General features: G+C 40.4%; 2 protein-coding genes across 2 annotated transcripts; one reads left to right on the top strand and one right to left on the bottom strand.

The window, feature by feature from the left end:
* Positions 1–7,797: 7,797 nt before the first annotated feature.
* LOC133901494 (WAT1-related protein At5g64700-like) lies at positions 7,798–8,364 on the bottom strand. The gene has a single exon (XM_062342848.1). It carries the CDS (start codon positions 8,362–8,364, stop codon positions 7,798–7,800), a length of 567 nt encoding a protein of 188 aa, XP_062198832.1.
* Positions 8,365–12,882: 4,518 nt separating this feature from the next.
* LOC133901493 (chlorophyll a-b binding protein 7, chloroplastic-like) lies at positions 12,883–16,183 on the top strand. The gene is made up of 4 exons (XM_062342847.1): positions 12,883–12,914; positions 14,557–14,683; positions 15,325–15,417; positions 15,815–16,183. Exons 1-4 carry the CDS (start codon positions 12,883–12,885, stop codon positions 16,181–16,183), a joined length of 621 nt encoding a protein of 206 aa, XP_062198831.1.
* The last annotated feature ends 1,931 nt before the right edge of the window (positions 16,184–18,114 follow it).

The following is an 18,114-nucleotide window of genomic DNA, read 5'->3' as shown; positions in this document are numbered from 1 at the left end:
GCAGTTAGCCTCCATCCTCCACTCCCCTCCATCAGTATAAAAAGACTGAAAATCAGTCAAAATAGCCATTTTAATCTTGAAAAAAGGAAAGGTAGAGGAGAGTAGAGGGAGGCAGCGTGGCGAAGCTCTACTGTTTTTATATGCGGATTTTGGATCTTGTTTTTTGATAATTTTTTTAGACTTATATTTTTATTAGTAATTAAAGTACTACCAGATCTAGGGTTTAGCGGCATAACAGTAGTTATAATATACGACCTAGGGTTTAGAAATGTAGGATATGCTATATTTTGTAATATATTGTAAAGATCAATTTCGATATGGTAGGATAGCTATCAAATACATAGTAGTATTTAGAGTATGGTAGTTTCGATTATTAGATTTTACAGAATAATGATGTAAGTTATAATTATAGCTAATTAGAAATGTTATTAAATAGACGAATGGTTAATTAGTTTAAATTGGTTCTTTTCTTAGGAGCAATATTGAATAAACGTATTGTTAGGTGATCATCGGTGTCGGTAATTTTGTCAGAGTTTTGATAATCAGAAGTATAGTTTTTTGGTATTAATATTGGATATATTTTTGGATGTTTCTAGGGATGTTCGATAAATTATATTTTTAGATATATTATGTGAAGGTCAAATTAGTTATAGTCCTAGCGGTATAGATCTCTGTGAATTTCAGCATGTCGTCAAGGAACTTAGTAGAGCAAATGAGAGGACCATAGTGGGCGTGTGCAAGTGGCTGATGCGCTATTTTCAACTGGATCCCCAGCAACATGAGCTTAAGCTAAGAGCTGTGCTAAGTCGTGCTACTCAGGGGTCTTCGACTGGTGCTGCTAGTTGAGGCGTATAAGAAGGATCCAACAGAGATAAACTTTGCAGAAGCAGTAGCAGGAACAAGTCAGGCAGTGGTGGATGAAGTAGACCCGACAAATGTGGGGAACGAGCAAGATGTTGGGGAAGTGCGTGAGATGTAACTAAGGGGTGTAGCCGATGAGGGAGAGCATATCCCTAGCATAATTGAAGAGATGGATATGGAAGATCAAGAGCTGGAGGAAACCATTGTCGATGAGGATTCATCGGACGAGGAGGGAAATGCTCATGTTCTTGCGGAGTGGAAGAATCAAGAATTTTCAAAGCTAGTGGTTAGTGAGGCTCATCAGACACCGTGGGAATATCATGAGAACGAGGTGTCCCATGGTGCTATGTACCCTAATAAGAAGGGTGTTATTGATGTAGTGAAATTCTGGTCGCTATCTCTTCGGAGGCAGTTCAAGGTTGTGAAGTCGAGAAAAAGAGAGTACGACGTCAAGTGTTTGATGCCTGATTGTCCGTGGTGGGTCTACGCATTCATGGAGAAGTGGGTTGACTATTGGGAGTGCTCAATAGTTAGGGAGCATAATTGTCACATTGAGAAAATAGAGTTCTCCCACCGGAACCTATCATCTACTTTTGTTGCTAATGTTATGTACGGGGAGATTGTGGACAACCTAAATTATAAGCCACGATCAATAATCTGTGCTATTGAGGAAAGATTTTAGTACACAATAACCTACGCCAAGGCATGGAGGGCGAAACAGAAGGCTATTGAGATGAGGTTTGGATATACAAAGATTCATATGATAACCTACCACGTCAACTAGCCACAATATGTGCGAGAAACCCCGAAAGTTACTTTGACATCAAGCATTACCCCTCGATTGATGCGAAGTATAGCGGGAAGCGAGTATTGCAGTGTGCTTTCTTTACATTTGTGGCAACCATCAAGGCATTTAGGCATTATCCACCCATCATTTGCTTGGGCGGGACGTTCCTCACTGGGAAGTATAAAGGACAGATATTGTCTGCAATTGGGGTAGACGGGAAAAACCAAGTCCTGCCACTGGGGTTTGCGTTCGTGGAGTGTGAAAACGGGGTTAGCTGGTATTGATTCCTTGAGCGGGTGAAGCATGCTATTATTCTGGACCAGGCTGATATTTGTTTGATTCATAATAGACATGCAGAGTTGTTGCAGTCTTTGTTGGATATGCAATACGGCAGTGTTTGACGGTGTGTAACAACAAAGTGGTTCGACTTGAAGAGCAGGTGGTGCATGAGGCATATAGGTGCAAACTTTTACAGACAATTCAAAAACAAGGATTTGATGAATCTTTTCAAGAAATTGTGCAGCTAAAACCATCAGAGAAAGTTCAACACCCTATGAGCAAGACTAGATGAACTAACCACGAAGTAGACAGCTGAGCTAAGAGACATAGGAGATGGCCCGATTGCTCTTGGACCACTCCCAACAGATACTCTCTAGATATTAAGGAGGTTAGTGTCAGCTGTTAGGAACTTTTCGCAGTGGATACAAAATGAGCCAAGAGAGAAATGGGCATTGATATATGACATTGGAGGGGCAAGGTATGGGATAATGACAACTAATATTGCTGAGATCTACAACTGGGTCATGCAGGGTATGAGGTCCCTCCCACTTGTTGGAATTGTTGAAGGTATTATGCATGGGACTTGCAGATATTTGATTGATCGCTACGCAACTGCTTCAAAGACAATGGAAGATAACCGTACACTATATGGATCGATATTATGTGAGTACATTGAGAATACCACAAAGAAGGCACATATGCACCACGTCAATCAGAAGGGAACTACGGAGCACAGGTTTAGTGTCTTGTGCCGTGATAAGAGTCGTAGGGGTAGCAGACATGAGCGCTATGTGCAAGAGTGCGTGTTTAGGATTGGAACATGCATCTGTACGTGCCAGAAGCCATAATTGCTACACATGCCATGTACACACATCATAGCTGCATGTGGGGAGCACAATATGCGACACAGGCCGTGTACACACATCTAAGTACTTTACGAAGTATTAGATACTGAACATATGGAACCATAAGCTGTATGGCTACGGCATTGTTGATACATTTACAAGTAATCTAGGTCCCTCACGAATCTATGTGCCAGACTTTGAGAGGATGAAGTACACATCGGGACGTCAACAAATTCGGCTGATTCGAAACGATATGGATGAATCCGAGGTGGGTCCACAGGTGAAACGATGCAGCAAGTGCGATGAAACAGGTCACACATACAAGTACTTCCGAAAAATATACCTAGTGTGTGGGGTCATGAAGGCGGTCAAGTGTGAATTGTTTAGCATATCTCAATGTTATATTTGTATGGTATTCACCTTACTTATGTACGTTGCATTTGGACCTTACATTTGTATTTGATTGTGTACCTATATGTTGTAATATATTCAGGTAACTTTGTGTACGTGTATGTTATATGTTGTTCATGTAACTGTGTATATTTTCATGTAACAAACTGTTTATATTTGGTTTCAATGCAGATATGATGCACCCACCGACCCCTGAGCTTCTTGACCCTGCAGTGTACAAGAAGCACTGCAGCTTCTTGTTTGTCATTCACCAAACGGAGTTAGGGATTTTTTGACCACGTGGCTCTAGGGAGCTACTTACGATCAATGATCATTGGAAGCATAGGTATGTCACTAATTAGTTACGTATGTGCCAGTTTATTTATTTATTGCATACCCTATATTTACTTTATATTCTAAATGGTTCAGATTGGCAGCATATGGACTCCTACCGCTGTGTCATTTGGTGGAGGCCCGAGCGATAGAGAACCTTGAGGCAGCGACAAGATGATTCTATATTTTGACCGCTCGCTGAACGCTACACTGGTAGACCGGTGGAGGCCTGAGACCCACACTTTCCACCTTCCCTGTGGTGAAATGGCTCCGACGTTGCAGGACGTAGCCTACCTGTTAGGCTTACTTTGCGCCGGAGCTGCTACTGGAGTCGTCGACGTGGATGCAAATTGAATGAACATCATGCACCAGTGGTTCGCCCCTGTTCAGTGGACGGACGGCGCACCCGCCTATGTGCCCGGGTTCCTGTCGGATCCGCGAGGGCCCACAAAGAAGTGGATCCTCGAGTTTCAGATACCTTGCAATTTATCTTCACATTTACTTTACGATTTCAAAGAAATTTTACTCATCATCATTTGCATTACTTCTAGCCTGCATACATCCACCCGGACACCGACTTGTACTCGGTCTCGAGGCACTTTGAGGCCTATCTGCTTTGGTTGTTCGGCTGGGTTATGTTCACCAGCGACCAAGGTCACATGGTATCGAGGACCCTTGTTCCGTACCTAAGGTGGATCGCAGATGCAGAGCCCGATGATGTCCCCTAGTTGAGCTAGGCCTCCGTTGTCCTTGCAGCGACGTATCGGGTCTTGTGCGACACGTGAACGAAGAAGGAGCCATTAGCCACATTTGCTGGGTGCCACTAGCCACTAGCCACATTTCCCAAAAGCCAAGGTCACAAACACAATGGCCGATGGACAAGGTTATCATCATAGGAATCGATACTGACGAGCTGTCTACAGATGAAAAGGCCTTGAATAATTTTGGAGGGTCGCGGGGCTCATTGCTAGGGAGATGGTGCCAATAACGACTAAGTTTGATGACCTCGGTGACGAAGTGAAGAGAGACTTGTTCGATAATGTCGTCAAAGAGTATCTGGAGTAGCCTGTAAATATGAGTGAGTGTCAAACAATTGTTGCGGTCAATGCGATCGTGAAATTTCACCAAAGCTTTAAGAGCAAGCTTGTTAATCGGTTCTTGGCTAAAGAGGTGGCGCCCTTCGAAAGTTACAAGCACTTAAAAGAGGAAGATTGTGATGCTTTTGTGCAGATGAAGAGCTCAGAGCAGTTCAAAAAGGACAGTGAGCAGAAGAAGCAGCTTTGGGCTAGGAACAAGGACAACCATAGGACCGGTGCAACCAGGTATGCGGGAAAAAGGACCAAATGGCAGATATAGGATGAAAAATTAGCCAAAGAAGGCCGCGAAAATCCTTAGTTACAATTCTCGAGACGATCACGGTCATATTTGCGTGCAAGGGGGTGAGTATGAAAATGGAGAAATCACATTTATAAATAGTGAAACCCAGTTAGTTGCAGACAAAGTAAAAGAAATAACAGCTGAAGCTAGCCAAGCTCCTTTCACCGGGGTCAGGGAACATGATGTTCTCTTAGCGGCGTTGGGAAACCCAGAGTACCCAGGTTGAGTGCGAGGTGTATCCAGTTCTCAGGGTTGAAAATACGGCTTTCTCGAAGACCTCAGAATGTACAAGAAGAGGAAGAGGAAGAGGTCAGGTGCTGTGGATGTGGATGCATTAACACAGGACATCATCCTCAAAGTTTATGCAAATATCATGGACAGCTTACAGCAAAGGGAATAGATATTTTCATCCCAAAGGAAGCTAGCCTCGGAACTGAATGAAAGAGTAGTTGAGCCTCCAAGGAAATCGATCAACCAACAGTCCACGTGACTGAGTTAGATACAATTGATTTGGTAGAAGGACTCACGCCATGCATCCTTGTAATTAGGCCTGACAGGTATTACATCAAGGTTGCAAGGGGCTAGATGCATCCAGATGTTCATATCTTACATACGGTCCCGACACGTATTGGCTATACTGTGGTTACGATGGATATGTTATATAGAAATGCTACTGATCACATGTTGGAGCTCCCCCCATTGATGAATTCACAACTTTAGGCGAAGCTCTTTGTCAAAGGATCCAATGGAAGAGAGGCGATATCGTGGTCTCCAGTGCATACTAGTCTGGACGAGCTTTAAGTGCACCACCACCGCGCCCCTCACTTCTAGAGAAGTTAGCTTCACTGCCTTCTCCTCTGCATCCGGTAATCTCGCTTCCAGCTCCAATTCCGTCTCCCCCAAAGAGCCCAAAGAAGAAGGAAAAGGGAGCCGAGAAGAAAGGCTCTAAGATGAACATGCCGAAGAGGTCGAAGGCCATTGTACTGGCGAAGAAGTTCATGTATATTAGAGCATCATGGACTAGTACCAACATGAAATTTCAATATGGGAAGACTTTGATGACGATAGATGACCTAACAAGAGTGAGACAAGCATATGTCGACCTGCATAATTACTACATGCAGAGTTCTAGAGACATCAATGCTCAATCCATAATCGTACAATACAAACAACGATATTTCTTAACTGAAGATGACTACTTCCTTGTGAGTTTTAATGACTTATACAACATCTTCAACCTTGATATCATGGATGTATCGTTGTTACAGATCTTCATATTGTAAGTCCCTTAAAACTATGCATTCATTAATTAATGTCATGAAGTGTTGAATCTAACTATATTCTTATATGTAGATACTTGATGAAAGAAATAAAGAAGAACAAGGAGTCTATCAGATTTCTTGACCCTGAGACCATTATAGTCTCGGTCATCCAATTTTACCCTGACTACACGTTGGACTATATGGCCAAGACAATGCAACAGTATTCCAAAATAGACTACCTGTTAGGTGCCCACAACACTGATAGCAATGCAAAAATATTCTCAAGTGAAACTTGGTGTGATACCTCGACTCATCAAGACAAGTAGAACGAAAAGGCAAACCTGGAGAGCATGATTATAGCACTGTAAAAGGACTTCTCGATGCGTAAGTTATGTCTACCTTAATTTATATATTTAACTTTTCTAACATTGAAATGTTTTATAATTGATCCCTTTTATGCAGGACTTTTGACAAGTACCTTCGAGTGATCCTAACTACAACGTTAAAGACGGCCACAGATTGACACACAAAATTGGGTTCACAGTAAATGTTATTAAACAAATTATCAAATGCTCTCCGTTACTGTTTTCTTTCCTTTTGATCTAATAGTAAATTTTCTTTGTCTCAGTACCATCGATAATCACCTGACAACGCATGTGGATTCTATGTTGCATAGAACATGCTCCTCACTATCTAAGCAAAGGATATGAAATCCTCCAATGTAAGTTCAATACAAGATTGTTCGTAAAATTAGTTTTATTCTATGATAACATGATATTGGTTACACGTCAAATTATGTAGGTTTTTTCTCAGCTTGTTTTTTCGATGACGGTGCACTCTTGGGGATTCGACAATGGATCATCGAGTTCATAGTATATGTAGTCATTAGCTCACATGGGGAGTTGCACTATAGAAACACTAGGTTGTGAGGTCTTATGTAATATGAATTGATTAGATTTTTGTAACATATGCGACTTTGTGATGGATTGATTAGAATTTTGTAACATTTGTGATTCTGTGATGAAATGATTCTATATATAAGTGTGTTTGTTTATATAGATTTGGATGCATCGTTGTTGCTTGCAGGGAGAAGGTGACTACCAAATCTTAGCTATGCTCCAGGATATAACCAGGAAACAGAACAATCCTGCAGGGTAACCTAAGTGACGGATAACTTATTTACTCATCCGTCACTTATAACATAAGTGACAGGTGAACAGTTTATCCATCACTTATGGCTTCCTCTCTATGACATGAGACGCTAATAGGTGATGGGACACGGTTACGACCTGTCACCTATGATATCATTGGTGACGAATACTTCTCCGTTACTTATTACCAGTCATCAATAATGTGTTTAAAACGATAGGTGTGTTATCCGTCATACATAATTTTTTCACGTAATGATATGTGATCAACAGTTATCTATTTTGAGATGAACGAAGTATCGTATATATATTTAGAGAGATAAGTCCTGTCTAAGAGCCCATATCCTACGTGCAACGATCCCGGTCCGATTAATCCCCGCCGAAGGGAACTGGGGCGGCGGGGATTGATCTAGCTAAGATCCCGACCGGCATAGGAACTTGCAAACAAGGCCTAGCCGTAGTCAATCAAAGGAAAGCCGCAGCTGCCGGAGTTGAAATGCGCGCCCATTAAACCACTAGCAGAATAACGAACGCAAGACAATCATTATTACGGCGTAGACGACGGCGAGCAAGCTGACACCCGGCCGGAGCCGCCACCTTGAGAAGTCCCTCTCGGCCGCCGTCGCGGCGACGAACGACTGCGCCGCGCTGAACACGCAGAGCGCCGCCGCCACCAGCATCCTGTTGGGCAACTCCTCGAGGAGAACGGCCTGCAGGTTTGCATCATGCATCAATACAGATAACGTCGTTGGAATCGGATCAAGATCAAAGTAACTACTACTATTGATGCGTGCATGCTTTGATTTCACAGTGAAATTAGCCGAGCAACCTGCCAGACGATGGACAGGGACCAATGCCATGTTAGCGAGGACCATGACGAACGTCCCTTCTATCCACGTCGTCGCCTTCGAAGAACTATTCACATGGCCCGAGGTGGCGTGGGTGGCTAAGGCACGGTGGCGGTTGACGGGGCTCAGCGCCGGCCCGGTGTAGAAGGCGATGACAAAGACGCCGGCGAGGCAGAGCGCTGCGCCGGTGACCTTGGCTATGCCGGCGGCGCTCCTCAGATTCACCACCTCCATCCTGCCATGCGTGACAATCCAGGCACGCGCGCATATATACATATATATATATATATATATATATATATATATATATATATATATATATATATATATATATATATATATATATATATATATATATGACACCTATTCTATACTCCTAGGAGTATGTACTCCCACATGCAATATACCACCTAAACAAATACTTTATACTCTTTTATCATTTTTAGTATACTCTAATACTAATTCTAAGATACTCCAATATGAGTTGTATGAAAAAAATTCAATGTTAGCCTTTCATTTTTGCTATATACTCTTTTTTATACATAAAAGAAGTATATACGCACATTATGATAAAAATCATGGAATTTCATAAAAAATTTCATGGGATTTGTATTGTAGTATCTTATAATTACTAATGAAGTATATTTAAAGTGATAAAGAAGTATAACACACGTGTAAAAGTGGTATATGAGAGGTGGGAGTACATACACCCAGGAGTACATACTAGTTTTCCTATATATATATATATATATATATATATATATATATATATATATATATATATATATATATATATATATATATATATATATATATCAACTAGACATATATCTAGAGTTCATGTTAAAATATATATGTTTTTGTACAGTGCTAGCTAGCGTAGTGTAGCTCAGTAGCCACGCCAAACAGGTGACCACTGGCATGGTTGCTGACGTATACTGCTGCAGCCACGGTTGCTGACGTGAATTGAGGCTTAGATTGTACAGGCTTAAGCTCAGCGTGTTCCTGGAAGTCAAAAGTGACAAAAAAACAAATAGCTATATTTCTTTAAATTAAATACATGAGATGCAAAGAAGTAATTTGACTGAAATTACATGAATACCACTTTGTTAGTGCACTTTCTAAATAGCTAGCAAGATAGTCCGCGCAAATAGCGCAGCTAGACCCTACAATATTTTTTAGTTCTTTGAGTTTTTTGAGTTCACATAATTTTTTTTATAGACTTTTGTGCTATTCTTTGTTATTTATTTGGTTTTTTGAAGTTAGTTCTGATGTAAAAACTCCTAGAAATTATAAGCTCTTGAAAACCAAACATTGGCTAGGAATGCCTGGGTGGCTAGTAGAGATGACTTTACCTCTACCAACCAGGGATCAAACCTCAGGTGTGTCTCATAAAAATAGAATTTTGTTTCGGTATTAGACGATATATATATCAACAGCGAGACATTTATAGTGGTGTGAGTGTGAGAGTGGGTTTGCATGTTGAATTATGGTTTCTAAAAAAAGAAAAAGAAATTCTAAGCTCTTTGTGGCCTCTTGCCAATGAGATAATGGCTACACTAATTGCCGCTTTGATTGAATTGAACACACCTTAGGGCTTGAGCTCATCAACCATCTCGTTGGCTCCGACTAACGCAATGCATCCCCTTTGTGTGTCCGTAGATATGCTCGTGCTCCATGCCTTAGCTCTAATTATTGATGTTCCTTTCTTAGCAAACATGAAGTCGTGCTCCATGCTTCGTGCCGCTTGACGACCCGGGTTGGTGGGTTCCTTTTAAGGCTAGCCTTCTTCTCTGGTCGCATTGAGTTTACTGAAGAACAAATTGACCTGTGTTGCTATCGCGATCAGCGTTCTGCGGATGACATGATGGATTGTCATAAAAAAAATATCTGTACAGACAATTTAAAAACCTATGTGATATACTTTTTAAATTATTTATGAAAAGAAACTTATACAAATCTAATTTGTACAGACTATTTTAAACCGACTATATAAAAGATTTATACAGATTACTCGTAACTAGAGGCGTCTATACTAGAGAATATCACAAATAACTCTTAACTGAAGCTGTTTATAAACTACGAAGAGTATATAGACGGCTCATAGTTTAGAACCATTTGTACTAACTCAAAAAATACCAAAAAATAAAATCACCGCCACGGCGGCTGCTTGCTGTGCCTTTGCATGCATCATGCATGAATGAAAGATTGAGCACAGAATATTGAAAAAGGCCAGATATATTACTCATGACTTAGCAACAGTCTGAACATTAATCAATCACGATGCACTCATTAGCATGATCCGTTGGCGACCTAGGACCTAAGCAAAAAAAAAGAAAAAAATAGAAGAGCACTATTGGTTACTACTTCTTCTGCAACACAACAAAAGCTGAAGTTGGTAAGCAGTGATGGATGGATAAGATACATGCTCATGTCATCTTGAGGCACAGGTACTGGCACTGCACCAAGCATGGCTCATGCTACCCTATCATCCCTTTTCCAAGGTCGAATGCCATCGCTCTCTAACACTATAGGCCTCCTTGTCACAATATCTAACCAAACCCAAATTAAATCCTCAAAATCTGGATCTTCCTCCACTCGATTTGCTCCGCCTCCCCGCAGCAAAAACACCACCACAACCATCAAAACCCACGCGCAAGTGACAAATCGACAGGGCACAAAACATTCAAAGGGAATCTATGGGATCTACCTGAGGTAGCACGATACGACGTTGATGAACACAGCATTCTCGTTCTTGCTGCATGGAAAAAAAAACCCACTAAAAAATCAGCAAAAATGAGGGCGAAACACCGGACAAATGTCCAGCGAGATCCGATGGAGAGTGGAGCAAGAGACTCACCTGATCTCGTCGAGCTCCGCCAACCTCGGCGCAAAGCATCTCGAGCTTCTCGTCGACTGACATGGACCTGCAGGACAAACAACAAGGCAGATCTCAACAGCAAAAGAGGAAAAAAAATCCCATCTTTGAACCGCCACAAGATCTCATAGACGGATCTCAATAGCAAAAGGCAGATCTCGTAGACGGCGCAAGCGGAGATGCCTCGGTTTTAGTAGGCGTCAGAGCCGGCGAAGTGGAGGTGGTGAGCAACGGTGCCGGTGGAGAAGACAACGACCTCCGTGCCGGCCTCCATGACAGTGATAACAGCAGTTCAAAGATGGGCAGGTACTCACCGAAGATGATGAGGGAGGGGGTCGGATTTGAGGAGCTTACCAAAGAGAATAAGCTTTCGAGGATAAGCACTCGTACAGGTGTATAGGCATTGAAGAAGTTTCTAGGATTTTTATTGCACAAAAGTGGGATGCATTCGTGCAAAGCGGGACACACAGCTTACATTAGAACCGTCTGAACTATAGGTGCAAAGCGGGATGCACGGCTTTTAGAACTGTCTGAACTACGTTATTTGTACAGATGGTCACATTTTGGAGCTGTTTCTATTAATAATACAGGCTGTTTTTAAATATGAACCATCTGTACTAAAGCTTCTCACTTTATGAAAACTACTTCTCAACATTTTTCAAACGGTTCTATTTTAGAACCGTTTGTCGTACCCTTTGCACAGATATTTTTGAATAGATATTTGTACATGTACGTCCTATTAAGGACCTGTTTGTTTCAGCTAGAGATTCTGAAAAGCAGTTTATAGAAGCTGGATTGTGAAAAGCTAGATTGTAAAAAGCTGGATTGTGAAAAGCTTTTAGGTTGTAGGTTCTAAAAAATTTTAATGGGCAGTTTAGTAAAATAGATTTTCATAATCTATCAAAAGCTGAGAAAAACCAGCTTCTCATATTCCCATAATCTAACCAGTAGATTTTAAAAAGCTATAATCAAAAGCTGTCTGTTTGTTTCAGCTTCAGATTGTAAAACCTAAAAATCACAATTCAAAGCTGAAACAAATATGACCTAAATCATTTGTAGTAGTGTGTTTAGGGGACGGAGGCTAATGCCCCTGCGTGGCTACCCCGCTGCTAAAGCTTCTATTGTCGTCACGGGTATCTTCTGGATAGGCTATCCAGCCATCTTCAAAACCTACACAGTGTCCAGTGGTGTCTACATGCATTTCCTTAAAGAATCATACACCTCGAGCTCTTCCTACGAGTAGTAGCTACATAAAAAATGCTTCACGTGCACATATCTGTCTGGATCGCTCTCTCTTTCTCTTGTTTTCTACTCGACACAACGAATGGGGATTTAGGCACTCGATGTTTCTAGCGTCGTGTTGTGCACTGTAATCTTTGTCTTCTTGAACCTGTTGAGGAACTCCATAACTGGCGGTGGCTTTCCGTTCGCGCCGCCGCTGGACTTTCCACGCAACAACCTAGTGGACGCTAGCCTACTGAACTACTCCTTCACCGGCTGCCATGTCCTGCTCTATCTTAACCTCTCCACCAAAACCAATTTATTGGGTGACTCAGTGGCGGAGCTTGCCAAAGAATTCAGGGGGCAATAAAAGAGTTGGATTAGTGTATAATTAGCAATTAAGTGACAAAATTAGTCATTATTTCTACAAATTTTGGACTTAGGGGGGTCATGGCCTACCTTGGCTATAAGGAAGCTCCGCCACTGGGGTGACTGCCGGAGTTTTTGCCGTGCAGCAGGGTTTCCACAGTCGCACTCACTGCCCTCAGCGTGGTGGCTTCCTCGCTGGTCAAGAGGGCTTTTGCTGTGAGGAACTCAACAAAGACGCGCTCGTCAAGCCATCCGAAACGCGTGCCACACGGGACATCGTCGTCATGCCGCTGGACCTGGACATGCCGCCAGCTAGGTTGGTGATTTAAGACCTCGGATAAAAGTCTTTGATTTATATGTGTGATGAGTTATTGATAATGTTTGAGTTATGTTAAATTTGGTTAGCTTGTGTTTATTGATGTTGTTCATGTTCATGACTAACTTGAGTTAGAGAATGGAATTGGCAAATTTTGTCTAAGTTCAGGAAAATGAATTCACCGGAATATCCGATGTATGGAAAAGTGGTTTCACCGGATAATCCAGTGATCTGTTGAAACTGAACACCGGAGTATTTCTGTCTGGAGGCAAAACCGATATTACTCACCGAATGGTCTGGTGGTATAAAGTGTGAGCGTCAGAGCAATTTCTACAATAAAGAATTTTTGGCACCAAGTTTGAAGATGTACACTGAATGGTCCGATGCTTTATGTTGTGAACACCGGACAAGCCATCGGAGCATTTCTTGTAGAAGGTTTGCGAAATGGAGGTCTGGTATAGTTGGAAGCACCAGATATTCCGGTGTTGAAGGCAAAAAAAACACCAGACTAATTTGTCCAGAGAGTTTGCAAAATGTAGTATAATATCTTTGGATGCATCGGATAGTCCAGTGATAGAAAAACAGTCACTAGAGTATCGCACCAGACTATTTCTTGTATAGGGCAAAATCTTTAGTGCGCAGAAAGGATTACATTCACTAGATGGTCCGATGTTTAGAGGATGAACACATTAGAACATCTGATGTTCACGATTTCTGCAGGATGTGATTTCATTTGAGGATTTTTTGTTTTGAACTGACCTGGAGATGGTTTAGAGTGACAGAAACATGTTTGCTTATTTCATGGTGTGCAGGTGATGGATGCATTTTGGTGGTCAACGGTGGGATGATCAGGGCTAAGTAGGAGACTTGGTGCCAGAGGATCAAAGAGACCGGATGAAGTCAAGAGTGATCCTAGCGATACACATGGAGATTAAGCAAAGCATGGAGGGAGAAGGATGAAGACGACGTGTTAACTAAGTCAAACGAAAGAAATACTGGTGCAAATGACAAAGCAATCCGAAAGATCGAAAGCAGAATAGACTTACCAGTGATCATGATCACAAAATAGAGTACTACATTCTTTCTCTTAAGACAAATAACAGTACAACAATGGTTAGTACCTGCATGATGCCAACTCGCACATTGCATCTACTACTAACTTGTTTGTCTGCTCCAGGCAGTGCTTGTGTGCTACTCATTGCTAGATGCTATAATTAGTGTGGCTTTTTTATTCTCTGTGCTTTCTACTCTTTAGTGAGTAAACTAGCTTGTTACATTGTGATAGCGGGTTGTCTACAAGCTGTTTTGCTGATTGCTGGTTCACCCATGATGGCTGATCCTTGTTGATTTGAGTGATGACAAGATCCTATGTGATAAAATCAAGTAAATAGTTCCTTACATTGGACGAACTTATGGCATCTTCTTATTATACCTATCGTGTGATTTATTAGGTAATATGTTGTTGTATTTGTCCCTATCACAGAAGGATTATAGTCTGCTGCTTTTGGCAGCTTCTTAAAACCAAGTATTTCTTCTTGAAACATGATCTGAACTGTTGTCATTGTAGCTTTGTGTTAGTGCGTTTTATTTTCTCTGCACACTTTTCACTTTCCTTTTTTTGATCAACAAGTTTACTGTGCAGCTTTGAGATCTTGCATTGTCGGTGGGCCATGCTTGCTGCTCTTGGTGTTGTTGTTCCTGAGCTGTTAGATCTATTTGGGTTAGTTGTTGAGCCTGTATGGTGGAAAGTTGGTTACGCAAAACTTCAGGTAAAACATCGGTGTTCATGATTTCCAACTTTGAATTTTTTTTTTTATCACAATAGATAATTCCTAGAACAGAATTGTACACACCTGTACATGTTGAAGACTAATTCTGGCATATTACAATTATGTGCGTATGATAGATCAATTCCGTTTGCTCCTAATTGACTATAAGCAAACAGATGTTCCGCATCTGAAAGCTAGTTAACAGCTAAGTCTGATGGAGCATCAGCGTTGCTGCAAAATTCCACAGCTGGAAGAGAACCTGTTGTGCTCTACTCAAGTGTCACTTCCTTGCAATATTAGAAATCCCCAAATGCTGGCAGATCAGCTTTCTTGTTTGCTGGGAGATATAATAGAGAAAGTGAAATTTTGAAGTTAATTTTTTTATCACATCTGTAATATACAAAAGAAAAGGACAAATACTTAGCAATACAGTATTTCACTAAATATATATCTTTTTATTATTTCAAAAATGTTATTGAGTTGACCTTCGCATTTTACAAAGATGTAGAACATGCACTCCTCTACATCCGGAAATATTTTGATAATTTTCATAGAGTATCCAAGTTGAATATTTATAGAATGTTCACAAGATCTCCATTTTCTTCTGATATTTTTCTTTCAACTATGAGTCGATTTTACAGGGTGATACTCTTGATTACCTTGGGATTCCTGGATTCCGGATTGCTGGTGGTCAAGGTGTCATTGTAATCGCTATCTGTCAAGCCCTTTTGATGGTAATACTGTCTTTCTGATTTTTTTTCTTTTCTTTGTCTTGTACATTTAGATTGGTAGATGTGTCCAGCAGTTTGTATGTTGCTATCTTCAGTGATTTCTTTGTAACTGGTCTCTGAAACACTTTGAAAATGTAGAGAGCTACTAAAAAATATTCATTGACCCGGTAAGATATTACCATCTTTTTTTTTGCCCTGCACTTATAGAGGTAAATGTGTACAGCTGTTTCAGTGATTTCCTTGTATGTGTGTAAACTCTTTGGAAATGTAGACAGTCACTTCATGAAAATTCCTTGATCTTGTAAGAATATTCTGTTGTCACATCATTTCCTTGTTGGTTCTTGTTTCAAAGGACTATAAGTAACACACTCAATACTGTTGCCATCGCATGATTCGTCAGGTTGGACCAGAATATGCGAGGTATTGCGGAATCGAAGCACTAGAACCTTTGGGAATATATCTTCCTGGGGACATAAACTACCCAGGAGGAGCGCTCTTCGATCCCTTGGGTTTGTCCAAAGATCCCGTGGCATTCGAAGAGCTCAAGGTGAAGGAAATGAAGAATGGTCGCCTGGCAATGGTTGCGTGGCTCGGGTTCTACATTCAGGCTGCTGTAACTGGCAAGGGCCCTGTGCAGAACCTCGTCAAACACTTGTCGGACCCGCTACATAACAACATTTTTTATCCTCTTTCCTTTGAGAAATTTAACCAAGGAGCAGCTTGCGTTTTTTTCCACCTTTCTCTTTGCATTGCAGCAACTCATGTATAGCATTTACAGTGTGACACTGAAGGGTTTGTAATATTAGTTAGATATTTTTACATGTAACAGTGGATCTTTGGTGTCTGTACAGTTGTATACCGTGTCTTACGAACTTCAGAAAGCCTTATATTATGCAATTAGCCTCCGAATTAATGAGAATAGCTGTATTGTTCCTTTGATGAGTATTTGAACCTAAGACTTGTCATTCTTTGAACTCCAATGAACAGTTTGTTCTAACTAAATTTCTAGGAGGCTGGTTTTATGAAATTAATGAAGATATTCTTTTTAGTAAATAAATTTCTCGGAAGAGCTATGCTTGGGTTTAGGATCAGACATTAGGGATGCAAGGTGGGTCGACTCAACACCACTCCACTAACTGGAAATGTATTTCCACCTAATTGGTAGTTCATTTGGGGACTCCTAATTCGTGGGGTGATAATTAGTACGGTTGACCTAACTAGACTATTCCTTTCCTTTGATGTGTACTTGATCGATTGAAATTGTGTTTATCTCAACCCTAAGAGTTGTCATTCTTCGAACTCGGAGGAAGAGTTTGTTTTAACTAGGGGTGGAAATGAATCAGAATTTCCATTTTTCACATTGATGTTTATATTTTAATACGAATACGAATTCGAATATCCTTGAATACAAATACAAATTCAATTATTCGAATACAAATCAGCATCTGAATACGTACTAGATTTAGTTGTATACAAATATCCTACAGCTTCAACGACAAAATTATGAAATAATAAATTTATTTGATATGAACATGATGACAATTCAACATAAGGAACTTCATTTTTAGTGGATTGATCCTCTACCACTATTTTTAGATGATTTTGGACCGTTGGATAAAAGATGAAAGAGCCAGATTTATTACTATAGTATAAAATAACAAAATAATAGATTGTATCGAAAGAATTAAGTAAGAGAACAAGATAAAAAAATAGAGTAAATTTTAAAAACCTATAATTATTTTACAAGTTGTAGTTTTTTACAACATGTGTCAAAATAGTTATAGTTTTTTATAACATATGTCAAAATAGTTGTAGATTTTTGAAACGAGCACCAGCAGTTGTAGTTTTTTCTACAACATATGAATAGTTGTAAGTTTTTAAAATTTACTAAAAAATAAAATTTTATGTTACTCATATTTATATTCTATAAAAGTGTTTCTATATATTTTGATATGGATATTATCTATATCTATTTTTGGAAAAACGGATTCGGATATATCCATATTCATATTCGTATACATATGTCAATCGGATATGAATTTTTCTTACCACATTTACGTTTGATCTAGTATGAATATCGGATAATACAGATATCTAATATCCATTTTCCACCCCTAGTTTAACTAGATTCTAGGAAGAACCGTGGTTACCAAGATCAATAAAAATATGTGTTTGAACTATATTTCTAGAACGAGGTGTGGTATTCTGAATTTAATAAAAATCTTCGTTTTAGTGACTAAATTTCTAGGATGATCTGTGGTTTTTAAAAATAATACGGTTGGGTTTACTATCGGATGGTAAGGATGCAAGGTGAATCGACTCAAAACTCACTCCATTTGACTAGAAATGGATTCTCACCTAATTACGAGTTCATCTAGGGGCTCCTAATAAATTGGGTCAGTTCTTTTCTTCTATGAAAAAGTTTGGTAATGTTCTTTGTCGTCCTTTCGAAATCTAGAGGCTCCTAATTTGCGGGGCTACCGATAGGGCAATTGAATCCCATTCCATTTTTGGAAACTGACTCCCCTCTGCACCCTTTCCCTATTGGGCTTCTTCATCCTCCCCCCCTCCTCAGTTCCTCCCCAACATTGGCAAGCTAGCTAGAGCTCCGCGCTCCTCCAGTCACCATGAAAACGATCAAATCAACTTGAAACAAATTCAACTCAAGTTCAAAGAATTTCAGCACATAATTGTAATTCA

The sequence above is a fragment of the Phragmites australis genome, chromosome 20 (genome assembly GCF_958298935.1).
Source record: "Phragmites australis chromosome 20, lpPhrAust1.1, whole genome shotgun sequence".
Classification (NCBI taxonomy): Eukaryota; Viridiplantae; Streptophyta; class Magnoliopsida; order Poales; family Poaceae; genus Phragmites; species Phragmites australis.
The sequence above is the reverse complement of the archived record's forward strand: the minus strand, read 5'-3'. Positions and strand labels throughout refer to the sequence as shown.

Coding starts and splice junctions, on each gene's coding strand:
- LOC133901494 (XM_062342848.1), bottom strand. CDS start 8,364: ATGGAGGTGGTGAATCTGAGGAGCGCCGCCGGCATAGCCAAGGTCACC.
- LOC133901493 (XM_062342847.1), top strand. CDS start 12,883: ATGCCGCTGGACCTGGACATGCCGCCAGCTAG. Junction 14,684..15,324: donor TTGGTTACGCAAAACTTCAG/GTAAAACATCGG, acceptor TCGATTTTACAG/GGTGATACTCTTGATTACCT. Junction 15,418..15,814: donor TCTGTCAAGCCCTTTTGATG/GTAATACTGTCT, acceptor ATGATTCGTCAG/GTTGGACCAGAATATGCGAG.